The 27,730-nt window shown below is 39.0% G+C and overlaps 2 protein-coding genes across 5 annotated transcripts; both read left to right on the top strand.

Moving 5' to 3' along the window:
- Positions 1-8,200: 8,200 nt before the first annotated feature.
- Positions 8,201-13,679, top strand: LOC105009430 (E-selectin). The gene is made up of 12 exons (XM_034293631.1): positions 8,201-8,349; positions 8,479-8,557; positions 8,778-9,269; positions 9,394-9,585; positions 9,825-10,013; positions 10,195-10,371; positions 10,484-10,669; positions 10,871-11,050; positions 11,514-11,693; positions 11,815-12,003; positions 12,175-12,288; positions 12,420-13,679. The coding sequence occupies exons 1-12, from the start codon at positions 8,347-8,349 to the stop codon at positions 12,500-12,502; spliced, it is 2,064 nt and encodes a 687-aa protein (XP_034149522.1). The 5' UTR covers positions 8,201-8,346; the 3' UTR covers positions 12,503-13,679.
- Positions 13,680-15,404: 1,725 nt separating this feature from the next.
- Positions 15,405-21,341, top strand: LOC109615528 (E-selectin). 4 transcript variants are annotated; one of them, XM_020044890.2, is made up of 8 exons: positions 15,405-16,413; positions 16,585-17,056; positions 18,751-18,858; positions 19,510-19,698; positions 19,917-20,147; positions 20,446-20,535; positions 20,729-20,750; positions 20,874-21,341. In XM_020044890.2, the coding sequence occupies exons 1-8, from the start codon at positions 16,411-16,413 to the stop codon at positions 20,929-20,931; spliced, it is 1,173 nt and encodes a 390-aa protein (XP_019900449.1). In that variant the 5' UTR covers positions 15,405-16,410; the 3' UTR covers positions 20,932-21,341. The 4 variants fall into 4 exon arrangements, with proteins under 4 accessions (XP_019900449.1, XP_019900450.1, XP_019900448.1 ...); XM_020044891.2 differs by having other exon boundaries at positions 15,405-17,056; positions 19,971-20,147; XM_020044889.2 differs by having other exon boundaries at positions 15,405-17,056.
- Positions 21,342-27,730: the final 6,389 nt, after the last annotated feature.

The following is a 27,730-nucleotide window of genomic DNA, read 5'->3' as shown; positions in this document are numbered from 1 at the left end:
TTGTTGTTTCCAGTCGCAGCCAACTTGTCTGTTTCTCAGTAGCCTCATGGAAGTATCTGATCCAAGGATTTGCAAATCTATTATATCTGTACTTAACTGAAAAAAGTACAAATACAACATGTCAAATGTTTTGGAAAAATTCATGCCCATTTTGAATTTGATGCCAGCAACACATTTTTAAAAAGTTGGAACAGGGGCATGTTTACCACTGTGTTGCATCACCTCTTCTTTCAAACAAGAGAAGCCAGTGACGAGGTCCATTCAACGATGGACGGACGAATCAAATGCCGATTTACGTGACTGTTTCATCCCCACAGACTGGGAAATGTTCAGAGAGGCGTCTGGAGGCAATATCAATGAATACACAGAGTCAGTGACCGGTTTTATTAGCAAATGTATTGATGATGTTGTACAACATACAACTACAAAATCATTTCCTAATCAAAAACCGTGGGTCAACAGTGGTGTCCGTGCCATGCTAAAGACAAATAAACCTTTTGAACTTGAACAATACTCTGTAACCACTTGCTGTAATTTTGTGAGCGGAATGTATTTCCATTCTTGCTTGATATAGGATTTCAGCTGCTCAACAATTTGGGGTCTCCACTGTCATATTTTTAATTTCATAATGCGCCAAATGTTTTCAATTGGGAACAGGTCTGGACTGCAGGCAGGCCAGTTTAGCACCCAGACTATTTTACTACGGAGCCATGCTGTTGCAATACGTCCAGAATTTTGTTTGGAATTGTCTAGCTGAAATAAGCAAGACCTTCCCTGAAAATACATTGTTTGGATGGCAGCATATGTTGCTCCAAAACCTGTATATATTGTTCAGCATTAATGGGGCCTTCACAGACGTACAATTCACCCATGCCATGTGCACTAATGCAGCATATTCTATCTGGGATGCTGGCCTTTGAATTGTATGCTGATAAGAAGCAAGGTGACCCCTCTCCTCTTTAGTCCAGAGGACATACTGTGTTCACAGACAATAGTTTTTGGAAGTGATCCTGAGCCCATGCACTGATTTCTATTACAGAATCATATCTGTTTTTAATGGAGTGCTATCTGAGGGCCTGAGTATCATGGCCATCCAATATTGATTTTTGGCATACAGAGATATCTCTGAATATTTAAATGATATTATGTACTGTAGATGATGAGATCCCCAAACCCTTTGCAATTTTTCATGAAGAAACGCTATTTTTGCCGTACTGCGTAAGCAGAGCCGGCCTAGAAGAGCAAATGTACATATTCACAAATTATATTTATATTTTCTATATATAATTACGAATATTGAGACACATCTAAATCAATATTGAGACACATCTAACTCCATATTATGGAATGTCTCAATATTCGTATATTCATCACAACTCACAAATGAAAATAGGATTTGTAAGTGTGAAAAAATATTTTGTAAATAAATACATTATCTGTGAATATGTAAACATGTTTCAAAAATATAAATAACATTTGTGAATATGTAAAAACATATTTCACAAATAAAACACAAATCTGTAAAACATTTACAACTGTTGCTTAACATACAAGTGTTGACTTATATTTACAAATCTTAAGTTGATTCATGGATCATCATTTTATATTTACAAATTTTTGAGACACATTTACCTTAGGTTGACAAGTTCTCGAGGGCTTGGTTTTAGAGGGTTCGCTTGGTGGGACTTATGGGATACCCGGGCTGGAGCCTGGTAGATTGGAGTCTATAGGTAGCTAGGACTGTTTTTTCTGAAATGTGAGTATAATGTCTATTTGTATAACAATATTTGACTGCATCACCAAAGGGTAATACAACGCCGAGCGTGTTTTCGACTTCAGTCAACTAACTTAATCACAATTATGTCAGCCTACATCTCGTTGGCTAGCTGACCAGCTAGTAGGCTACTGTAGCTTAACTAAAGTAATGAAGGTATCTAACCCGATGACACAACTGACTAGATAACGGTATGTTGTTATCTAGTCAGTTGCAGACTTGCAGAGCTGCATTTGGTTCATTCAGTATGAGTCTTGCACATCTAGGTAATGTTAGTGGTTATAGAATTGTGCTCATAAGTTTGTACACACTGGCTTCAAATTGAAAGACACCTTTTTTCTCTTGCTTTTAGTTCAGTCCGACGTTGTCCCTTGGTTTTTATCAAGTCCACCATTTACGTCCTCTTACAGTGTTTTAATCAATTGTTGGTTTTATTCGATTTCTGTTTTTATTCGACTTCTTATTGTATTACTTTGATTTTACATAATTTTAGTTGTCAGTTGTGTTTTCCATTTTAGTCTTGCCCTCTATGTATTATACACTCACCTAAAGGATTATTAGGAACACTGGTTCAATTTCTCATTAATGCAATTATCTAATCAACCAATCACATGGCAGTTGCTTTAATGCATTTAGGGGTGTGGTCCTGGTCAAGACAATCTCCTGAAGTCCAAACTGAATGTCAGAATGGGAAAGAAAGGTGATTTAAGCAATTTTGAGCGTGGCATGGTTGTTGGTGCCAGAGGGGCCAGTCTGAGTATTTCACAATCTGCTCAGTTACTGGGATTTTCACGCACAACCATTTCCAGGGTTTACAAAGAATGGTGTGAAAAGGGAAAAACATCCAGTATGCGGCAGTCCTGGGGGCAAAAATGCCTTGTTGATGCTAGAGGTTAGAGAAGAATGGACCGACTGATTCAAGCTGATAGAAGAGCAACTTTGACTGAAATAATCACTCGTTACAACCGAGGTATGCAGCAAAGCATTTGTGAAGCCGCAACACGCACAACCTTGAGGCGGATGGGCTACAACAGCAGAAGACCCCACCGGGTACCACTCATCTCCACTACAAATAGGAAAAAGAGGCTACAATTTGCACAAGCTCACCAAAATTGGACAGTTGAAGACTGGAAGAATGTTGCCTGGTCTGATGAGTCTCGATTTCTGTTGAGACATTCAGATGGTAGAGTCAGAATTTGGCGTAAACAGAATGAGAACATGGATCCATCATGCCTTGTTACCACTGTGCAGGCTGGTGGTGGTGGTGTAATGGTATGGGGGATGTTTTCTTGGCACACTTCAGGCCCCTTAGTGCCAATTGGGCATTGTTTAAATGCCACGGCCTACCTGAGCATTGTTTCTGACCATGTCCATCCCTTTATGACCACCATGTACCCATCCTCTGATGGCTACTTCCAGCAGGATAATGCACCATGTCACAAAGCTCGAATCATTTCGAATTGGTTTCTTAAACATGAGTTCACTATACTGAAATGGCCTCCACAGTCACCAGATCTCAACCCAATAGAGCATCTTTTGGATGTGGTGGAATGGGAGCTTCGTGCCCTGGATGTGCATCCCACAAATCTCCATCAACTGCTATCATATCAATATGGGCCAACATTTCTAAAGAATGCTTTCAGCACCTTGTTGAATCAATGCCACGTAGAATTAAAGCAGTTCTGAAGGCGAAAGGGGGTCAAACACAGTATTAGTATGGTGTTCCTAATAATCCTTTAGGTGATTGTATGTACTATTGTATTATATTATGTATTGTTGCCTTTTATGTATTATTCCTTTAATTATGTATACAGACTCGGTGGCACAGGGGCATTGCCTCCCAACAAGAAAATGTGCTTTAAGTGATGTGATCACTACTGCAGTTACTAAAGCTTTCAGATTTGATTGACAGCTGTGTATTTTGCCTCAGCAAGCCTTGCAGGCAAAGATTATTAGCTTTCCGTCTTTCGTGCTTTTGCTACAATTCTATGTTCATAAGTAGGACAAATGTGCCCGTGCATGAAAATCAAAGGCCCGTCCAAAACGTTTGTTCTAGCGTCTGCACTTATACAGTGGGGAGAACAAGTATCATAGATACAGAATCTAAAACAAAAATCCAGAAGCTCTCCTGTTCTCCACTCATTACCTATATTAACTGCACCTGTTTGAACTCGTTACCTGTATAAAAGAAACCTGTCCACACACTCAATCAAACAGACTCCAACCTCTCCACAATGGCCAAGACCAGTGAGCTGTGTAAGGACATCAGGGATAAAATTGTAGACCTGCACAAGGCTGAGATGGGCTACAGGACAATAGGCAAGCAGCTTGGTGAGAAGGCAACAACTGTTGGTGCAATTATTAGAAAATGGAAGAAATTCAAGATGACGGTCAATCTCCCTCGGTCTGGGCCTCCATGCAAGATCTCACCTCGTGGGGCATCAATGATCATGAGGAAGGTGAGGGATCAGCCCAGAACTACACTGCAGGACCTGGTCAATGACCTGAAGAGAGCTGGGACCACAGTCTCAAAGAAAACCATTAGTAACACACTACGCCGTCATGGATTAAAATCCTGCAGGTCCCCCTGCTCAAGCCAGTGCATGTCCAGGCCCATCTGAAGTTTGCCAATGACCATCTGGATGATCCCGAGGAGGAATGAGAGAAGGTAATGTGGTCTGATGAGACAAAAATAGAGCTTTTTGGTCTAAACTCCACTCGCCGTGTTTGGAGGAAGAAGAAGGACGAGTACAACCCCAAGAGCATCAACCCAAACGTGAAGCATGGAGGTGGAAACATCATTCTTTGGGGATGCTTTTCTGCAAAGGGGACAGAACAACTGCACCGTATTGAGGGGAGGATGGATGGGGCCATGTATCGCAAGATCTTGACCAACAACCTCCTTCTCTTAGTAAGATGGGTCGTGGCTGGGTCTTCCAGCATGACAACAACCCGAAACACACAGCCAGGGCAACTAAGGAGTGGCTCCGTAAGAAGCATCTCATGGTCATGGAGTGGCCTAGGCAGTCTCCAGACCTGAACCCAATAGAAAATCTTTGGAGGGACCTGAAAGTCCGTATTGCCCAGCGACAGCCCCGAAACCTAAAGGATCTGGAGAAAGTCTGTATGGGCGAGTGGGCAAATATCCCTGCTGCAGTGTGTGCAAACCTGGTCAAGAACTACAGGAAACATATGATCTCTGTAATTGCAAACAAAGGTTTCTGTACCAAATATTAAGTTCTGCTTTTTTGATGTATCATATACTTATGTCATGCAAAAAATGCTAATTAATTTCTTAAAAAATTTGATTTCCTGGATATTTGTTTTAGATTCCTTCACTCACAGCAATTAAAAAATTGCAGACTTCTACATGCTTTGTATGTGGGAAAACCTGCAAAATCGGCAGTGTATCAAATACTTGTTCTCCCCACTGTACCTGTTTTGAGGCAGATGTTAATCCAGCTATTATAAATAAAAGTGACTTGAGTCTCTGTAACCAGGACAACGATGACGTTCAGTGACAGACAACTCGCCTGCCATTCTGATTAAATACTTCTCCACTATGTTTCATGAAACTCTTTAGGTTTTCTTATTTTTCGTGTCAATCCATGCTTAAAGTAGGGTGTGCATGAAACAAATCCCATATTGATTCTGTAAGGGACAGTGCATTTTCTTTTTTCAGTACGGGACTATACCGTATTATATGGGACAAGTGACAACCCTAGGTTAGATATACCTTCATTGCTTTAATTAAGCTACAGTAGCCTACTAGCTGCCTAGCTGGCCAACAAGATGTAGGCTGACATAGCTAACTGCACTTAAGTTAGTTGACTGAGGTCGAAAACACGCTCTGTGTTGTTTTACCCAGTGGTGATGTAGTCAAATATTGTTATACAAATAAATGTTACAAGCACATTTCAGGAAAATTTCTCTTAGCTGCCTATAGACTCCAATCTACCAGGCTCCAGTCCGGATAAGTCCCAGCAAGCGAGCCCAGTGTGGGTGTGGTGTTCTTTGGGTGATGTGCATTGTTGTTTTTGCGCCAAACATACGGACGCCTTAAGGTTTTGTGCCAAAATGTCCTGGTATTTGGAACTGTTCATAATTCCATCCACTCTGACTAAGACCTTAGTTCCAGCTGAAGAAAAACAGCCCCAAAGCATGATGCTGCCACCACCATGCTTCACTGTGGGTATGGTGTTCTTTGGGTAATGTGCAGTGTTGTTTTTGCACCAAACATACCTTTAGGAATTATTGCCAAAAAGTTCAACCTTGGTTTCTTCAGACAATTTTCCCACATACTTTTAGGGGACTTGATGTTTGTTTTTGCAAACTTCAGTCGGGCTTGGATGTTTTTCTTTGTAAGAAAATACTTCCATCTTGCCACCTCACCCCTTAGCCCATTCATATGAAGAATATGGGAGATTGTTGTCACATGTAGCACACAGCCTGTGCTTGCCAGAAATTCCTGCAGTTCCTTTAATGTTGCTGCAGGCCTCTTAGAAGCCTCCCTGACCAGTTTTCTTCTCATCTTTTCATCAATTTTGGAGGGACGTCCAGTTCTTGGTAATGTCTCGTTGTGCAATATTTTTTCCACTTGATGATGACTGTCTTCACTGTATATCTAATGCTTTGGAAATTATTTTGTACCCTTCTCCTCACTGATATCTTTCAACAATGAGACTCCTCTGATGCTTTTTGATGCTCTCCGTGGACCATGGCTTTTGCTCTGAGATGCAACTAAGAAAATGTTAGGAAAATCCTACTAGAACAGCTGAACTTTATTTGTGATTAATCAGAGTCACTTTAAATGTTGGCAGATGTGTAATGACTTCGATTTAACATGAGTTTGAATGTTATTGGTTAATTCTGAACACAGCCACATCCCCAGTTATAAGAGGGTGTGCAGACTTATGCAACCAAATTATTGTAAGGTTTTTATTTTTCATTTTTCCCACTCGAAGATTTCCGTTTGTTTTTCAATTGAATTGTTCCCATTATAGGTCACATTAAAAGTGGAAAAAGTTCTGACATGATTTATCTTTTTCTAACAAAAACCTGGCATTTTCACAGGGGTAAGTAGACTTTTCATCTACTGTACATACTTGTTACAGACTAAAACTGTTTCGCCGTGTTTAAGGGTACTGCACCCCGGAACCTTTATTAATTAACCCAGTTGCCCCCCCCAGGGACGTTAAGAGGGTTACCCCGCTAGGTTGACATGTGCTGCTCCAGAGTGTTCCTACTTGTGTATGTGGGCTGATGCAGACATTAAGTAAAGTCGATTTTTACTGTACTACTAGCATAGATACAAGCAGAAATGACAAGTAGACATCTGCAATTGATGTTTCAAATATATTTTTTTGACAAAAAAAATACAGAGGGCCTGAAATATTCCCCATTTAAACTTTCTTGAAGGTCCGTCTGTCAATTTGCATTGACTTGTAATCTCCTCCCCTCTTGTTTTAGACACTCGCAGTATTATTTTCCCCTCTCTAAATCACCTCGGATTAGCTAATACAATTCTGATCTCATTTTATAAGGGACACAAGTCTTGTTATTGTTTGAATTCAGTCTTGTAACGTTAGAGGCAGGATTCTATGAATCATTTTAAGCAATTTCCCCCCATTTCGGTTGAATTGGAAAAATATAATATATGATATTACATGTATTCAGTATTTTCATAACTATGTAGAAGTGTTCTCAAAAGTGAATACACCTCAGCAATTTTTCTAACATTTGAATGTTTCTGTGTTAACTAGAAAGGTGAGTGCCGCTCCTATGTAGAACTAATGATCCGTTAATAAGCAAGACAAGGTAAGTTTATTTGTATACCACGTTTCATAAACTGGGGCAATTCAAGGTGCTTCACATTATTAGCCCAAAAAGAACAAAACAAACATCAGGCATACTAGAAATACATTTAACATCAAAGAAAAATCATAAAAAGAAAACTTCACATATAAAAAACAAAGCATAAAAGATTATTAAAAGATGAATGAAAGGCAGCAGAAAACAAAGGTGGTTAATCAGCTGTGCAAATTGGAGCAATAGGTGGGAGGAGAATAATGATTGTAATCATTCTAATAATAATTCTTTATGGCCATCTCGTGAAAAAGTATTACTTTGGGTATTTATATACCCAAAATCTAACACCCAAGACTTTGTTTTAAGTGGCTTAAAGGCAGGAAATGTTTTTTCCCCCAAAGTACATGAGTATCTCTCCAGGGCAGAGGCTGTTTTAATGATTGGGAGATTCCTGCTTCCTTACTATCCTCATCCTGTTCACTTCCTATCCAGCAAACGGGGATGTGGGCTCTTAGGACTGAGAAACCCCTATCTGTTCAACACAATAGGGGTAGAGAGAGGGAGAAAGTTTCCAATGGGGAAATTCCAGAATTCATTTGGAATGCCAATGTCATTGTGATGAATTCCAGTAAATGTGTGGTTTCATAGTGTGGGTTGGGGTATATATATATCCACTTTCACCAGAAGCATTATAATTTCAGCCTCTGGTGAAGAGATATATTTGGTTATTTAACTGCACTAGACCATCACATTCTAATTCTACAATGGTAAGTACTCTAGAGAGTTTTATCCTGCCCTAAAATGTTATCCAGTTCGGAGAGCTAATTCATTTCTTAGTCGCAAAAGAATGGCTTAATGGTGTCTCATCTCTCGTTAAAATTATTTAAATTCCACAGGATATCTGCTTCAGATTGCTGCATAATCATGCAGCCAGAACCTCTAGCTCATGGTTCTACCACATCCTCTTGTATTCAAGTAAGCAACCAACATTCAAAAGATCTATGACTCTAAGCATCCATTCATTTAAGCACCAGGAAGAGTATTAGATTAGATTAAACTTTATTGTAATTGAACTGTACAGAACAATGAAATGCAGTGTGACATAGTGTCAAAGTATGTTGAGCCTGAATACAACAGTAGGAATTCAATTATATACTGTATATAAATATTCACCTTCTTACGTGTGAATTTTCAGTTTTCACCATATGGACTGTAGTAGAAGGCTGGTCCTACCATCATTCCCCTAAAATTATGAACTGGGACAATGCTAGAACGTGGTGCAGGAAGAACTATACTGACATGGTGGCCATTCAGAATCGTGAAGAGATCTCTCACCTTAACGACATCCTGCCCAAGAAGCCTAATTACTACTGGATAGGGATCCGTAAGGTGGCCAGCGTGTGGACCTGGGTGGGCACCAATAAGACTCTGACGGCCGAGGCAGAGAACTGGGCAGGGGGTGAACCCAACAATGGTGGGAACAACGAGGACTGCGTAGAGATATACATCAAGAGGGACAAGGACGCAGGGAAGTGGAATGATGAGTCATGTGGGAAGGAAAAGACGGCTCTGTGTTACACAGCCTCGTGTAAGAGTAACTCGTGCAACCATGGAGTCTGTGTGGAGACCATCAACAGCCACAAATGTGAGTGCTTTGAGGGCTTCTACGGAAACCAGTGTGAGAAAGGTAAGCAAAAATATACTCTAATGATCGTATTCATATATAGCCTATAGTATGAAACCAACTTAAGTATTCATTCATATTCCAGGTTCTCTTAAATTAAGCTCATGTTCTTTTCTATTTTTGGCAGTTATTCAATGTAAGATGGAGGAAGTCACTGTTCCTGATAAAGCCAGTGTCAGTTGCTCCCACCCCAATGGGAATTTCTCCTTCAACTCAACATGTCAGTATTTCTGTGAAGAAGGGTACCAGCTAAACAATTCTGGAAATATGAAATGCACAGCCTCACAATCATGGTCGGGACAGCCTCCTACCTGTGAATGTAAGTTTATATGGTCTTCTGGAAGGACAGCATTAAAGCTAGAATTTATTTCTCAATTTATTTCTCAATTTCCTTCTCTATGCCAATATTAACCTCATGGACAGAATACTTCAATCTGAACATTTAAACAAATAAATCTAGATTTTTATTCTGTCAAGATTTTACCAGTTGGAAAATTTAGACCTACCGTGCTTGTCAAACATTTAGTAATATATTGCCATTTGCTCTCTCCTACCAAGTGCTGCAATGCAGTAAGCTGTATGAACCCATGATGGGTTCCATGGCCTGTTACCATCCACTGGGCTCCTTCAGCTACCTGTCTACCTGTGTGTTTACCTGTAAGGAGGGCTATGAGATGGTCAACAGCTCTCCTGTACTGCAGTGTGGAGCGTCAGGACAGTGGAACACCTCACTACCACAGTGTGTTGGTATGTGTGGTTCTATATATCTGTCCACTTAACATATCTGTTGTAGTTGCTCCAAATACATGACACAGGAAATGTTACGATCAGAAATGTCTAGGAAGGACAAACATTTTTATTACATTCCTGGATTGTTCTCTGGACTCAGACTGATCCCTGTCTCCAATATTCCATCTCTGTCCTGCAGCTGTAAGCTGCCCTTCATTACAAAAGCCACAGGATGGCGCTATCACCTGTGATGAGGATTTCACTTATGGAAGCAGCTGCAGGTTTAGCTGCTCTGAGGGTTATCGCCTACAGGGGGCCAGCAAGGTGATCTGCACATCAGCTGCCAAGTGGAGTGAGAAGATACCGCACTGTGAAGGTAAGGGGCTTTAGGTTTGGAATTCCAGAACTTGTTATATATACTGTCTTCTATTAACCACTCTGATTAACTTTCTACTGCTACTTTCTCTCTCTCCATCTTTGCCATTCAGCTATCAAATGCCTGGAGCCAGAGAAAAGAGTTCACTTGTTGACTGAGTGTAGCCATGCCCCCAACGTCCTCTGGCCAAACTCCACCTGTAGTTTCAGCTGTGCTGCAGGTTTCCACCTACTTGGGGCACCCAATACAAAGTGCACAGAGATGGGACAATGGAGCACTGACATGCCCACCTGCACAGGTACAAAGAGTTGGAGACACACCTAGGTCCTTAGTGTTTTGCAGTGTTACTGCTTGGATTAAACATGGTTTGAATTTGAGATACAATTCAAATGGTGTGTCAGTAAGCTACTCACAATATGATATAATATCGAAGTTGTTTGTGTCACCCCCAGCGATGGCCCCTTTTCTATATTTACCAAGTACAGTGTTCTTCCCTCAGCTATTCAATGCCCATCACCGGTGGCACCACATGGGGGCCAGGTCAGCTGTGAGGACCCCTCCCATTCCTGGGGCTCTAGCTGTGCCTTCCGCTGTGATGAGGGCTTCAACCACCAAGGCGCCTCAAGCATGAAGTGTTCAGGATCAGGGGAGTGGAGCGCAGACTTTCCAATCTGTACAGGTATGTACATCTAGCTCTTAACTCCTAAGTGATTTGTAATGTTAAAGGGATGTTACAGTCTGAAATAAAATGTATTTCATTTGAGATAATATGTATGTGTCAATAATCTCAATAGAATATCAAATATTGTCAAAGCTGACGTTTGTTTTTAGAATTAATTCAAAATGTAAAGCTGAAAAGTCTTAAGGATTTACCCCATTTGTTAGGGCAAGTGTAGATACATTCAGGAGTAAAAATATGTTCACCAATTTAAACAATCATTTTCATGAACTCTCTGTACAATAATAGTGGGTAAAATATTAAATGAGAACGGAAATAACTTAGTGATTTCTCTTTTGGGTAGATATTGATCAATGTGTCGTCTGTCCCTTAGCAAAGTGCCCATCCTGTGGCTTTTCTGGGGGTGGGGGTCAGCTGTGTGGTCCCATTTCTCTCTTTACTAACTGCAGTGTTCTTCCCTCAGCTATTCAGTGCCCATCTCCTGTAGCACCACATGGGGGCCAAGTCAGCTGTGAGGACCTCTCCCATTCCTGGGGCTCTAGCTGCACCTTCAGCTGTGATGAGGGCTTCAACACCCAAGGGGCCTCAAGCATGAAGTGTTCAGGATCAGGGGAGTGGAGCGCAGACATCCCAACCTGTACAGGTATGCTATGACCTCTGTTACTTACTTTCTCCGCAAGACACAACCCAACCAAATATTCTCAAGGCATATCATGGTGTTTAATGCCATATTGGATTCTAAAGTCTCTTTCTCACTCTTGTAGTGTTGGAATGCCCCTTGCTTCAGGCTCCAGTTAATGGACAAATGAGTTGTTTCCACGAAAGCTCAGATGCAACCACCTATGGCTCAGAGTGCTCCTTCTTCTGTGACCAAGGTTACATTCTCCATGGACACGAGGCCATCATTTGTGATCTCTATGGCAACTGGACAGGAGAGGTGGCAGTGTGCCAAGGTAAAGAACCAAGCGCACATCGCCAGCACAATACTGGCACAATGAGTGTCCTATGTGGAAGTCCCAACCATGTTATGCATTCTGTATGTAACAGAACTACAGTAAACTCACCCCATTATAGGAATTTTCTAGAGGAGTTAATTCTGTGTGATTGTTTCCTGTTACCTCCAGCATCTCCTGGGCCACTCTTGAGGCCCACCACCATGGAACTGGCTGCAATAGGTGCTGTGTCATTGTCTGGCATCTCTCTGGCTGCATGGTTCCTCAAACGACTCAGACGGAAAGGTAAATAGAAGTCACTTACCGCCTCTATTCACAGAGACATTAGCCAAGAGTGATGTATCCTTTATTTACACACAATTTTTATTCAGAATGGCTTTTAATGACAATAATTGTATTTTCTTTGTTCTTTCCAGCTAACAAGTTTCATCTGGATAGCACTTCAGACATAGAGGAACCTCCACAGACCTACAAGAGTAGCATTGACAGCCTAATTTAGCGGTGAACCACAAAAGCAGGAGAAACGTTAGGAACAACTGCAGGAACTGGTTTGTTCCATTTTCACTGAAGAACTGTTAGTTAAACCTGTTATTAGAACTGTTAGTTCTAATAACATATCTGGCTTCTCTTAACCAGATGAAGGAGTCAAGTCAAGGTTAAAGCATCATGTTGGCCATAGTCTTTGTAAGATTATTCATGCTTTTCTGAATTTAATTAGTCCTTTTCATGAAAACAGGAATATTAAGCAAGCAAGTAGGATTATTCCACTATTAGTAAGGGATATTTCATATTAATCAGATAGATTATTGTCATGAACATACTCAGGGCTATGAGAAAGTGTCACCCAATGTCTCCCCTGGAAATGCCGGATTAATTAGTCAATAATGTTTATCATTTTGCTTATAGGTTACTTATTCATGCAAGCTTTTATTAGCAAGCATAGCTTACAATTACTTGTCTGTCATTTTTATCATAAGGAGAGTCCAATAACCAGGGAATGCAAAAGACGCAAAGAATCCACTCACTGCCAGGAAAACACGTTTTATGACCCTATACACATTTATCTTGCCAAATTGTTTAGCATCACCTATACAGGAAACTTCTAATGTAAACGTTTATTTTTATCACAAAGCAAAGTTTACAGTTTACATAGCCGTACTCTGTTGGGTTACATCGGCAATATATTGGTTGAGGAAGTTGGACAGATATATGATTGATTATGTGAGGGATTTTTCTTTTTACAAAAAGTATCTAAGTTTGAGGACCAAACAAGTTAGGCTCCGGTTGTACTGACGATAATAATCTTATTGAGAAAGTAGAAATAATGTTGTTATTCACTAGGGCATGTCCGGACGGGTTATACTTAAAGCTCTCTTCATGCAACCGGGAATTCTGAGTTTCCTCAAATTTTCGTTTGACAGACTCTGACTTTCTGAATTAACCCTCCGCCTCACAGTTCCTCAGTACAAAAATAAGCATTTGAGGACAGAGGACAGAGGTGCTACAATGAGCATAATAAATAATTGTTATGCATCATTGACCTATCATTGAACATGTTATCCTCCCTAAGGGAGTTTTGTCTTTGAACAAATTGTTCACCACTGGTTGGTAAATAACATTTTTATGTTTCTGTAACTTTCTTATCCAAACTACAGAATATATAATATCCCACTGTATAATTATTTTTATGATTATTATTTTTAAACTGTGAAAACAATGACTTTTTACACAAGTGCTATTTATTTTTTAAAAGCTGTCTGTTTTGTTACCTAATAAATGATCCAAACAGTGACTATTACTCTGCCTGCACAATTATTAGGCAAATCATTTTCCTCAAGATTTATTTTATTGTTGAACAAACACAATACTCTCAGTCAATCCAAAATATAATTCAACCTCAAACCTGAATGTTTAACAAAGGAATTTTTTTTGGGATCTTTCTCAGGGGAATACATAAGTGTGCACAATTAGTAGGCAACAATTATTGTGCACAATTATTAGGCAACTAAATAACAAAAATTATTTCTCCAACTCACTTGTTTATTCTAAATTTTTTGAGTAATTGCAACAAGTAAGTAACACAAAATGAAAATTAAATAACATTTCTGGCCTTTCAAAAATATTCAGTGACCGATATAGCCACCCTTCTTTTCAATAACTGCCATGAGCCTTCCATTCATGCAGTTTTTCACGGTCAGCTTTTGCTGAAGCAGCAACCACAGCCTCCCAAATGCTGTTCAAAGAAGTGTATTGTCTTCCCTGACTGTAAATCTCACATTTGAGAAGGGTCCACAAGTTCTCAATAGGATTTAAGTCAGGTAAGGAAGGGGGCCAGATCATTGTTCGGGCATCTTTGAGGCCCTTGCTTGCAAGCCAAGCACTGGATTACTTGGATACATGTGATAAAGCATTGTCCTGCATAAAGATCATGGCCTTCTTGAATGCTGAGGACTTCTTCCTGTACCACTGCTTGAAGAAAGTATCTACCAGAAACTGACAGTAGGTATGGGAGTTGAGTTGGACCTTTTTTGGACCTTTTCAACCCGAAATGTTCCAACTACCTCCTCTTTAATGATAGCAGCCCATACCAGTACCCCTCCTCCACCTTGCTGGCGTCTGACTTGAAGTGATGCCCTGTGTCCATTAGTGATGGCCACAGGCCCATCCATCTGGTCCATCAAGAGTCACTCATTTAATCTGTCCATAAAACCTTTGAAAAATCTGTATTCAGGTATTTCTTTGCCCAATCTATATGCTTCAACGTGTGAATCAATCAAATTTATTTCAATCAATCAAATTTATTTATAAAGGCCTTTTTACAACAGCAGTTGTCACAAAGTGCTTTACAGAGACACCCGGCCTTAAACCCCAAGGAGCAAACAACAGTAGTGTTGAATGTTATTCAGTAGTGGTCTTCTTTCAGCCTTCTTGACCTTGGCCATGTCTCTGAGCACTTGACACCTTGTACTTCTGGAGACTCCAGGTAGGTTGCAGTTCTGGAATATGATGGCACTGGAAGATAATGGGTTCCTGGTAGCTTCATGTTTAATTCTACTCAAGTCTTTTGCAGTTAATTTGCGTATTTTCTTCTGCATTAGTTTTTTTGCACCCCAGTTGACTATTCACAACAAAACCTTTGATTGTCTGGTGGTCACGCCTCAATAGTTTAGCTATTTCAAGAGTGTTGCATCAGTCTGAAAAGCATTTTAAAATGTTAGATTTTTCTGTGTCAGTTAAATCTCTTTTTTGGCCCATTTTACCTGAGGTCATGAAGCTGCCTAATAATTATGCACACCTTGATATAAGGTGTTGTTCACTGTTGCCACACTGTCCCTCATTACACAAATACATATCACCTGAAAATGATTCAATCCAATGAGCATTCAAGTTATGGTTTGGAGTTGGAAAATGTGGATAAAAATAATAACACGATCAGAATACTCACTTGCCTAATAATTGTGGAGTGTATTTGCTTTTTCTCATAATTTTATGCCAAATGATTTCATTATAGTTTCATTTTTCCTCCCATTGTTTCAAAAGTACGTTTGATGCTATCAACACTATTGCTTGTTCCTGTCTGTGTGGAGGCTGACACAGGTTTTTAGAAGGCTTGTGTCTGGGTCATTCCCACATACAGTACCCATACATGTCTCCTTGTGCAACGACTAATGGCCTCAGGCCTTTATGAAGGGTCTGTTCTTGTTTTGAATAATTATGTAAGTCCTTCGATTTTAAATGGAATAAACAAATTGAGAAACATTGTATGTCACTGCATTTGTCGCTCTACACTAAGAGCAGCACCTTTAGAGAGTTATTTGATATGGACTTCTTGGACTTCACGGCATACCATGACTATTGTGTCTCCCTGAGCTTTAGCTAACCTCTCTTTTAGCTTCATGAGATGACAGAAACAGATCTAACATTTCACCTCAAGGTCAAGATTTTCTCACCAACAGCAGCAAGTGCTATTTCCTATTCAAGAAATGTTAAGGACATCCTGATAATAACATCTTGGAATAGTGAGGTGCATATATTTGCCCTAAATAGATTTGTGTGCAAATCAGGAATATTCTCCATGTACATTTCCCTAAACAATGGCAACTAAACTATAACCCAACATAAAATACCTTTGACTTCCCAGAAAATGTGAACTCTGTACAGAAGCCATTTACTGAAAAACATTCAGTCAGTCATCATATCCCATTCATTGCAGTATAAAATAAACAGCAAATTCAATGATAATGCATCCGTGTATTCTATGTTACTTTGGGAATCAATGGTAAAAGAACACCATGTGGTACATTGACCACAGATAGGAATCAACATAGGTATGACAAACTGTTATGAAACCAAAAACTGATATTCATTCCACACCACAACCCGAAATCCTGAGCAAGAGAACAAGACATGGTAAGTGTGAGATACAAACTCTCTGGTTCTCAAGTATTGGCTGTCGTGTTGTATTGTAGATCCAATGTCTAAGTTCAAAACAGTGTGCAATCTCTGTTATAGCAGCTGTCCTGCTTCAGATCCAATCTCTAATTTAAAAAGTGTCCCATTTGTATGTTTTTTTATGGACAGATACTGGGAATCCATGGACATTTCTACAAACATTCAGAGCCAGTGACAATGATGTGGACGCTGATCATTACAATCCTAAGTATGAGTGGAAGTGGCATGGGTTGGACATATCAGTACTCCAATAAGACCATGAACTGGACTGAGGCAAGAGAGTGGTGTTGGACCAACAATTACACTGATATGGTGGCCATCCAAAATAATCAGGAGAATGATTACCTTGTCTCCATCTTGCTTGATAGAACTAAGGCTCCGTATTATTGGATCGGCATTAGAAAGATCAATGGAAGCTGGACTTGGATTGGAACCAATGGAACGTGGGCCCCCAATGAGTCTTGGGCACCCAATGAACCCAATGACAAACTGAATGATGAGTTCTGTGTTGAGATTTATGTCAATAAAGCAAATAAAGACAATCATGGAAAGTGGAACGATGATAAGTGCTCAAAAGAGAAACACCCAGTTTGCTACAAAGGTGAGGAACTTGGCATTTTTATTTAAATTCCACGGGTAAATTTTTAGAAACCTACAACTTTATTTTCATTATGGAAGTGCTGTTGAGATTGTTACATGTATGTTACTAATGCCAGGGATGAAAACTGTAGTTAACCAAGCAACCAGTTACTTCATAATGAAACTTCATTATACACTAAAGCTCCTTTGTTTGTAATTGTAAATCTGAGCTGCTGTTTCTTCAGCATATTTAATTATATTAGGTTGCTGTAGTTTGAAAAGGTTCCAAACATTTTCATGATAAATGTTCAAATCATAGACAACAATTTGCCAGTTCGATGCTAACAGAATTTGTAATTTACCTTTTTGTACCAAAAAGCTATGTTAGAAATCAGAATAAGGTATCTCTGAAACCGAAAGGACATGATTTCCTGCTTTTGAATGTACACTATTTGAATGTAGTTGAACTATCAAACTCCTGCAACATTTAATTAAAATACAACCCTGTTTCCAGAAAAGTTGGGATGTTGCGTAAAATTTTAATAGAAACAGAATGCAATGATGTGCAAATCATTTAAACCCTATATTAAAGAGAAAATAGTACAAAGACATGTTGAAACTGAGAAAGTTTATTTTTTCTTGAAAAATATATGCCCACTTTGAATTTGATGCCAACAACATGTTTTTAAAAAGTTGGGACAGAGGCAATAAAAGACTGGAAAAGTTATGTAATGCTAAAAAACTAAACCTGGTGAAATATCACACTAATTACGTCAATTGGGAACAGGTCAGCATGATTGGGTATTGAAAGATCATTCCAGAGAGGATGGGTCTGTCAGAAGGATTGGGAGGGGTTCTCCACTCTGTGAAAGACTGTACTGGCAAATAGTGCAACAATTTAAGAATAATGTTTCTCTACGTAAAATTGCTAATTGTTTGGGGATCATCTACAGTACATAATATTATTAAAAGATTCAGAGAATCCAAAGAAATCTCTGTATGCAAGGGACAAGACCCAAAACCAATATTGGATGGCTGTGATCTTCGGCCCCTCAGGCAGCAATGCGTTAAAAACAGACACGATTCTGTAGTGGAAATCACTGCATGGGCTCAGGAACAGTAGCTGTATCCACAAATGCAAGTTAAAACTCTATGATGCAAAGAAGAAACCATATAAACAAGATCCAGTACTGCTGCAGCCTTATTGCACATCTGTGAAGGCACCACTAATGCTGAACAACATATTCAGGTTTTGGAGCAACATATGCTGCCATCCAGATGTCTTTTTTAGAGAAGACCTTGCTTATTTCAGCAAGACAATGCCAAACCAAGCAAGCAAGAATGGAAATACATTTCACTTTTAAAACTATGGCAATCGGTCTCCTCAGTTCCCAAATGTTGAGAGTATTGTTAAAAGAAGAAGTGATGCAACACAGTGGTAAAAATGCCCCTGGCCCAACTTTTTCAAAATGTGTTGCTGGCATCAAATTCAAAATGGGCATGCATTTTTATAAAACAATAACATATCTCAGTTTCAACATTTGAGATGTTGTCTTTGTACTGTTTTCAAATAAATATAGGGATAAATAATTTGCACATCATTACATTCTGTTTTTACTTGCATTTTACTTAGCGTATGCAACGTTTTGGAAACAGGGTTGTATACAGTTAAGCATACTATTCCCCAAGACTGCAATATATATTTTTTTATCACAGAACAATGCAACAAAACATCATGCAACGGACGAGGAAGATGTCTTGAGACCATCAACAACTTTACCTGTGTCTGCGAATCGGGGTTTGAGGGCAACAGGTGCAAAACAGGTGAGGGGAATTACAGAAAATTCTTGGCACAAAGTTTCCACATGTACAGATTATGTATCTTCCAAGAATGTTTTAATTTTTTCAACTTGATGGTAGACAGTTCCTGAACCTAAATGTAATCTATCGACCAAGAAAATTGCTGTAAGCATTTTTAGGAGAGAGGAACCATCTAACATCAAATAAAAAAATACAATTCTCCTATAAATTCATCATCCTGTTGTTGCAGAACTGTTTTTCTACAGCATGAAAGGCAAACGAGAACTTGTATAAATTCCACTTGCCCCTATGAAGAATGTACCAAGCTCTTTTAAAAACGTACATATAAAATCCAAATAACAGTTCACATTTTCTTGTTGCTGCAAAATTATTTTCCAGTATCAAAAAGGATTCACTAATAGATTCACTAAGTACAGATACCCGAAAAAAATACTTAAGTAAAGTAACAAAGTATTTTTACTTTGTTACTTACCACCACTGTCATTTTCCCGCTGATGCAACCTGGCTCAAATTAAGATACAAGTCATATCTGAATATATGGATAATATTTTTTTTTTTATTAAATTATATATTTTTTTAAAGTATGCATTCTAACTTCCAACTTCACAGCACCCGCACACAGAACAGAATGATTTATTTGTTCACTTTTAACAGTAGTGACATGTGGGGAACCTATCCCCCCTCATCATGGCAGAATAATGAATTGTTCCGGTCCCCATGGAAAAACTTCCTTCAACTCCTCGTGTACCTTCCGCTGCCTTGAGGGTTTTAATTTGTCAGGGTCCCCTGAGGTCAGGTGTAACTCCTCTGGGCTGTGGGATGCCAAAGAACCAATTTGTGCAGGTATGTCAAATTAATCTGAAACCACTTCATTACTGTTAATTAATGAAAACAGGAAACACTCCATTGGTAGCTGTTGTTCATACATTTTACTCTAACTAAACGTTAACTATAAAAAAATAAATCCACATTTTCCAGAGTAGTACTTACACAGCTATTTTAGACAGGCAATATGGAAAGCCCCTATATTGTACTGCTGAAACCATTCTTTGACCCTAAAGCTTTAGAATGTAAACCCTTCTTTGTACCTGATGGGGTTGTGAACTGCTCTGGAGCCAACCTCACTGTCAACACTACCTGCCAGTTAAGCTGTGTGGCAGGGATCCTACTGGCCTCTCCAGAAGTCAGCTGTACCGTCAATGGGGTCTGGACTGAAGTCTGGACTGAGGTTTGGGCTGATGACATCTGGAGGAGAGTCAGAGTCTTGAGTGGATGGAGGCCAGTTTGTGCAAGTAATAACATCTCCATTTCTACCTCTCACTATGGATTGTATATAGAACCAAGTTATGATTTTTGTCTAGCTACACCCTGGGTGTCTCAGGGGAAGTGACTCCCCAGGGCTGCAGATAAGACAGGACCTACACATCATTGCTCAGTACACTGTGACTTACTGTCTATTGTTGTATTTTGTATTCCCAACATACTGAGTCAAAGGACAGGGGATGCTATTAAAATCTTTATTATGGGCTACTTTAAAATACTACAAATAATACATTTAAATTGTTGGTATTTCTGCACTGTGTTCTAAAGGTTATCAGAGTGTCGTAATGGTTGCAATTGGTGGCTGGCTTCTTTCAACATCCTGCTCTATCTGCTGTTGCTTCGGTCTTTGCATAAAAAGTATGTTTTAAAAAATAAAAATATTTGCAATTTAGTACATTCATGGTTCCAAGCACCTTATAGTCATGCATGCATACTTAACTTGAACCAACTATCATATCATTAGAAGCACCATTTACAATGCACAAAGCAAAGTATTTTGAAATACTGTACATGCAATGTTTTATTTTTTCCTTTTTTACCTTTTGTTTAGTGAAAAAGCATGCAAAACCAAGGTAAGATTAAATGCTGACTTTTCCAGCCTTATGTTTGACTTGTTTTATGAGCTCACAGTGCATTAGACAAATAGTATGCTGTTGAGCTTAATCAACATCTTGACTTTCACTCTCATTCTGCAGGGAAGCAGAGGAAGGTGTGATGTCAGCCTGTGAAACTGAACAACCTATGGACCAATGATATGTCACCATACAACATTATCTAGCTATTATATCAACATGTGGTTGGATTAGTACTCATCAAACATACTGAAGGATATTGTGAATGCTGTATGTCATTGTAAATGTCATTGTATGTTGTTAGACCCACGAAAGTAATAACTTCCCTCAAACTTACTAAACCAAACATAATAAAATTCTGCCGCTTTTAATGTAATAATCCCACAAAGGTAATATGTTTCCCACAAACGTAATAACAGTTGCCTACCACAAACGTAATAACCAATTTCCTACAAACGTAATAATTATTAAGTTTGCAGGGATTTATTACATTTGTGGGAAGGTAAAATATTTCAGATTTTAAAATTGTAATAACTTCCCACCAATGTAATAAATCACAATTTTAATCAAAATCTGACTCTAAATGTTTTCAACAACCAATGATATGTTCTTCCCACATATTCTTGGTCTTTAGATTCTTGCCTACTTAAATGGATCAAGTGTTCTGTAAACTGATGAGAAATACATCCCCATCACATATATTCCAGTGCAAAAATACACAGGATAGAACACATTGTGTTCCCTTCATTTTTTTGAGCACTGTATATCAATATGCACATTTGTGCTAATTAGTTTGCTTATCCTGGCAGAAATAGTGAACTTTTGGCATTCATTTTGAAAATATGATTGATCATGCAAACAAAATATATTTTATTTAAGGATAGTGATCATATGAAGCCATTTATTATGACATAGTTGTTTGGCACCTTTATAAATCATAATTATAACAGAAATCACCCAAATGGCCTGGATCAAAAGTTTACATACCCTTGAATGTTTGGCCTTGTTACAGACACACAGGTGAAAATGGCAATTAAAGGTGAATTTCCCACACCTGTGGCTTTTTAAATTGCAATTAGTGTCTGTGTTTAAATAATCAATGAGTTTGTTAGCTTTCACTTGAATGCACTGACCAGGCTAGATACTGAGCCATGGGGAGCAGAAAAGAACTGACAAAAGACCTGCGTAACAAGGTAGTGGAACATTATAAAGAAGGAAAAGTATATAAAAAGATACCCAAAGCCTTGCAAATCCCAGTCAGTACTGTTCAATCACTTAATAAGAAGTGGAAAATTTGGGGATCTCTTGATACCAACCCATGGTCAGCTAGACCAAGAAAGGTTTCAGCCAAAATTGCCAGAATAATTTTTTGGGATACAAAGAAAAACCCACAGGTAACCTGAAGAGAAATACAGGCTGCTTTGGAAAAAGACGGTGTAGTTGTTTCAAGGAGCACAATACGATGATACTTGAACAAAAATGAACTGCATGGTCGAGTTGCCAGAAAGAAGCCTTTACTGCGCCAATGCCACAAAAAAGCCGGGTTACAATATACCCGACAACACCTTGCATGGTGGTGGCTCACTGATGTTTTGGGGTATGTGAGCTCTAAAGGATCAGGAAATCTTGTGAAAATAAATGGCAAGATGAATGCAACATATCATCAGAAAATACTGGCAGAAAATGTGCATTCCTCAGCACGAAAGCTGTGCATGGGATGCTCTTGGACTTTCCAGCATGAGAAGGACCCTAAGCACAAAGTCGACCCTCCAGTGGTTACAGCAGAAAAAGGTGAAGGTTCTGGAGTGGCCATCACAGTCTCCTGACCTTAAAATCATCAAGCCACTCTGTGGAGATCTCAAACGTGCGGTTCATGCAAGATGACCAAAGACTTTGCATGACCACGAGGCATTTTGCCAAGACGAATGGGCAGCTATACCACCTTCATTGTGGGTATGGCAACTATTATAAGCTGCACTTGAAGACATTCACATTCTAGCAACTGCCTTTTTCAGCTGTAGGAATAATCAAATGACTAAGTTCCTTGTCTAAGAACTAGTTCATTCATGGTCTTAGACTGCCATCGTGTGGACCAAATGTGTAACAGCACTGTAGCTATTTCTTGTTTGCTGCAATGTAAGTATTGTTAATAATGATGCTATTTTTATCATTGTAACAGGAACCACACACACTTTTTCACACACATTCACATTCAAACACTCACGGTCCAACACACACACAAATACTAACCCAAGAACATTATGCCAGCCTGTTAAAAGAACAATTTGGAATAAACCTAGTTTGAAGAACTAGAGTTTGCACCATCTTTCTAACAGAAGACCTTAGTTTTAGTACTGCCGATCAGCAACAGTGCACTGTCCTTCACACTTTCGCTTTCCGGGCGCTAGGGGTGCACAACATATTGACTCAATATCGTTATGGCAATATCACGTTGCGCAATATCACATCGAAAATGTTGTGAAAAGTATGGAATATTCCGTTGATTTTGTGGAGAGATGCTTCGGTTGGCTGTGTGGCTTAGTTGTGTTGGATTCAAAGTCCGCTTGAAACCGCTATATAATGTTAATGTTGTGTGTGCATACTTCGACGGCGTGAGAGTGAAGAGAGAGATAAAGACAGCAAAACGAGTCAGTGGAGCGAATGAAAAGAACGGACAGAAAATTAAGAAGATGAGTGTGGCTCAGGAAGACAACGAAACAACGTAGATTAAAGAGGAAACGTTATAGTGGCCAAATAGTTACGTGATGGACTGTAACTGTAATTTTGATCAATGTCACAAATAGCATTACAAAAGTATAATCCAAAATAAATATAGAAATCTTGGCATTAAATGGAGTCGGGAGTTTAGACGAACAGAAAATGAATGAATGTCTAGAATTTGCAACAGAGTCAATGCTTCTAAAATGACTTTGGAGTAGATTTGAGATTTAGTCAATTTAAAACATCTCTATTGATGTATGCGCTGCCAAGAAATACAATAGACACCTTTACATAGGCTGAAACACGTCCGGACTCTTCTACCGAACAGCGTTCAGATTATTTATTTTTATGTTTTCAAATTATTTCGCCTTTAGTGTTGATTAGGTACCATGTCTAAAAAGCCAATACCTGTGATTGGCCCTGTTTGAGAGTTAAGCGTTCCTCTACTGTAGAGACTAAACTTGGAGATAAATCCTAAGAAAACATTAGATTAGATTCAACTTTGTCATTGAACAATACAAGTACACTACAACGAAATGCAGTTAGCATCTAACCAGAAGCGCAAATAGAAGAAGGCAGAAAATTTACAAGTATTACTTATGTACAAGTACGGGATGTCTACTGTAGATCTGCAATGAAGGCAAATGCAAGTGCAAATGGCAGTTTTTACATATGTTTAAGAATATCAAAATGAAAATCGATATTGCAATATTCATGATCAATATCGCAATATAAAATGTTGTCAATATCGTGCAACCCTACTGGGCACCACCATCGCCCAGGACCTCAAATGGGAGCCGAACATCACCTCACTTACAAAGAAAGCTCAGCAGTGGATGTATTTAATATGGTAATGGACTATTCATAACTCTCCCCTCTGGCAGAAGGCTGAGGACTAAAACCTCTCGCCACAAGAACAGTTTCTTTCCTACAGCAGTAGGTCTCACAAAAATGCCCCCGGTGCCAAAATGATTATAGCCCGCTCCCCACATGCAAACACAAGCCTCAACTGGACCAATCTACATAACCCTCCCCACATACACACACAACCATCAACTGGACAAATCTTGCACCTTACATATTTTTGAGTATATTTTTGAGTAATTTATTAATGCTCAGTCTACAGTTTTTATACTTATTCGAACTATTCTTATTTGTTTATATTACTTTGGTATAACATTGTTGCACTAATGGACCAGAACAAATTCCTAGTTTGTTGTGAGACACTTTCTGATTCTAACTATTCTAGAGGATTCTGCAGACACAACTTTCAAACATCAAGTTAAAACTGGTTTTCTTTTTGGCTTTTTACATTTCATATGCAAACAACCTAAAGAGCAACATTCTGGGTAACTTATTTTTGCCTAAATGTCAGAACATTCTAGTCCCATGGTCTGAATATTGCAAAATCTGTTATTGCCTCATTCTGCAAAGGAAATTGCACCTCTTAGACGGTCTATTTGCATTGGGTGATGACACAAAAAAGCATATGTTATTAGTTTCTCCAATCTGGACAACGAAGCAAGACTTTTTTTCATTATTGTAGACTTACATTCTGTCATACTGTACAATTTACAGTGGATATAAAAAGTCTGCACACCCCTGTTCAAATGCCAGGTTCTTGTGATGTAAAAGAATGAGACAAAAATAAATCATGTCAGAACTTTTTCCACCTTTAATGTGACCCATAATGTGAACAATTCAATTGACAAACAAACTGAAATCTTTTAGGGGCAAAAAGTAAATAAAATAATTCACAATAACCTGGTTGCGTAAGTGCGCACACCCTTCAACAACTTTGTTGAAGCACCTTTTGATTTTATTACAGCACTCTGTCTTTTTGGGTAGGAGTCTATTAGCATGGCACATCTTGACGGGGCAATATTTAGCATTTTGCCAAGACGAATGGGCAGCTATACCACCTGCAAGAATTCAGGGGCCTCATAGACAACTATTACAAAAGACTGCTCACTGTCATTGACGCTAAAGGGGTCAATACACAATATAAAGAACTAAGAGTATGCAGACAATATTTGCCTACTCTTCATTGCAAAAGCACTCCAAATCTGTCAGATTGAGAAGACATCTCCTGTGCACAACCCTCTTCAGATCACCCCACAGATGTTCAATTAGAACACTGTAACTGTTTTGCCATTCCAAAACGTTAATCTTCTTCTGGTGAAGCCATGCTTTTATGGATTTGGATGTGTGCTTTGGGTCGTTGTCGTGCTGAAAGGTGAACTTCCTCTTCATCTTTGTTACGGACGCCTTTAAGGGTTTGTGTGAAAATTGCCTGGTATTTGTAACTGTTCATAATTCCCTCCACCCTGACTAAGGCCCCAGTTCCAGCTGAAGAAAAACAGCCCCAAAGCTTGATGCTGCCACCACCATGCTTCACTGTGGGTATGGTGTTCTTTGGGTGATGTGCAGTTTTGTTTTTGCGCCAAACATACCTTTTGGAATTATGGCCAAAAAGTTCAACCTTGGTTTCTTCAGACCATGACACATTTTCCCACATACTTTTGGGGGACTTGATGTTTCTTTTTGCAAACTTCAGCTGGGCTTGGATGTTTTTCTTTGTAAGAAAAGGCTTCCGTCTTGCCACCCTACCCCATAGCCCATTCATATGAAGAATACAGAGATTGTTGTCACATGTAGCAGACAGCCAGTACTTGCCAGAAATTCCTGCAGTTTCTTTAATGTTGCTGTAGGCCTCTTGGAAGCCTCCCTGACCGGTTTTCTTCTCATCTTTTCATCCATTTTGGAGGGATGTCCAGTTCTTGGTAATGTCTCTGTGGTGCTATGAGGTTTTTATTTTTCCCCCTCGAAGATTTCAGTTTGTTTTTCAATGTTTTTTTGTTGTTCACATTATAGGTCACATTAAAAGTGGAAAAAGTTCTGACATTATTCATCTTTGTCTCATTCTTTTATATCACAAAAACCTGACATTTTAATAGGGTTGTGTAGACTTTTTATATCCATTGTAGTTTTATTGCATATGTTTTTCTGATACTGTATTGGTCAAACTATCTCAGACAGAACCTGAATAATAGGATTCTGGTCATTTCATTGATCACAATCAACCACGTTTCTGTGTGATGTCAGTCTGTGAAACTTTTCTGTGTAATTCCAGCCATGCCTGGTGTCTATGGGTTCGGCCCTGGGGGGCAGTGTACTTGCCGATGCCCTGCTCTGCTCCAAGGCAGTTTTGATTTCCTTTTTTCTTCAATGCAGCCTGTTCTTTATGTTCTGATAGTTTTCACCTGTTTGTTGTTAGCCCTCGTTAGCACCCTATTCTCTCAGCCCAGTTCTCTCAGCCCTTTGTTGAGTTATTATGCATGTCTTACCTACCATTGGTCTGTGTTTAACCATTTTATGGGTCAGTATTTATTATTATAGTGATTATTATTATTTTTCATTATTTTTGTTGTCAATATTCATTCTTTTTGTTGTCCTTTAACTCTGCGCCTGGTGTCCTGCTAAACCAAAATGTTACAGTTTCCAACCTTGTTAGCAGAAACCTCCACATTTTCTAATAAAAGTATCCACTCAAGTCAAACTAATTCCTAAAGTACCATGTCAAAAAATACAGTATTTGGCACAAGAGCATTTACAGTGGGGAGAACAATTATTATATACACTGCTGATTTTACAGGTTTTCCTACTTACAAAGCATGTAGAGGTCTGTAATTTTTATCATAGGTACACTTCAACTGTGAAAGACAGAATCTAAAATCCAGAAATCACATTGTATGATTTTAAAATAATTTAATTTGCATTTTATTGCAGAACTTTTTCCACTTTTTATGTGACCTATAATGAGAATAATTCAATTGAAAAACAAACTGAAATCTTCAAGGGGGAAACTGGACGTCCCTCCAAAATTGATGAAATACCAGAAGTAAACTGGTCAGGGAGGCTTCCAAGAGGCCTACAGCAACATTAAAGGAACTGCAGGAATTTCTGGCAATACTGGCTGGGTACTACATGTGACAACAATCTAACATAATCTTCATATGAATGGGCTATGGGGTAGTATGGCAAGACTGAAGCCTTTTCTTACAAGAAAACTCCAAGCCTGGCTGAAGTTTGCAAAAACAAACATCAATGTGTTATGGTTGGAAGAAACCAAAGTTGAAAATGTTTGCCATAATTACAATAGGTATGTTTGCCGCAAAAACAACACTGCACATCACCCAAAGAACACCATACCCACAGTGAAGCATGGTAGTGGCAACATCATGCTTTGGGGCTGTTTT

Source organism: Esox lucius, chromosome 8, assembly GCF_011004845.1.
Source record: "Esox lucius isolate fEsoLuc1 chromosome 8, fEsoLuc1.pri, whole genome shotgun sequence".
Taxonomy (NCBI): domain Eukaryota; kingdom Metazoa; phylum Chordata; class Actinopteri; order Esociformes; family Esocidae; genus Esox; species Esox lucius.
This window is presented reverse-complemented; position numbering and strand designations above follow the sequence as displayed.

Excerpts from the sequence above, each read along its gene's own strand:
- LOC105009430 (XM_034293631.1), top strand. Across the intron at positions 9,586-9,824 it reads ACAGCCTCCTACCTGTGAAT|TGCTGCAATGCAGTAAGCTG; the intron begins GTAAGTTTATAT and ends TCTCCTACCAAG. Across the intron at positions 10,014-10,194 it reads CTCACTACCACAGTGTGTTG|CTGTAAGCTGCCCTTCATTA; the intron begins GTATGTGTGGTT and ends TCTGTCCTGCAG.
- LOC109615528 (XM_020044889.2), top strand. The coding sequence starts at position 16,567 with ATGTTTTTTTATGGACAGATACTGGGAATCCATGGACATTTCTACAAA. Across the intron at positions 17,057-18,750 it reads ACACCCAGTTTGCTACAAAG|AACAATGCAACAAAACATCA; the intron begins GTGAGGAACTTG and ends TTTTTATCACAG. Across the intron at positions 19,699-19,916 it reads CAAAGAACCAATTTGTGCAG|CTTTAGAATGTAAACCCTTC; the intron begins GTATGTCAAATT and ends TTGACCCTAAAG.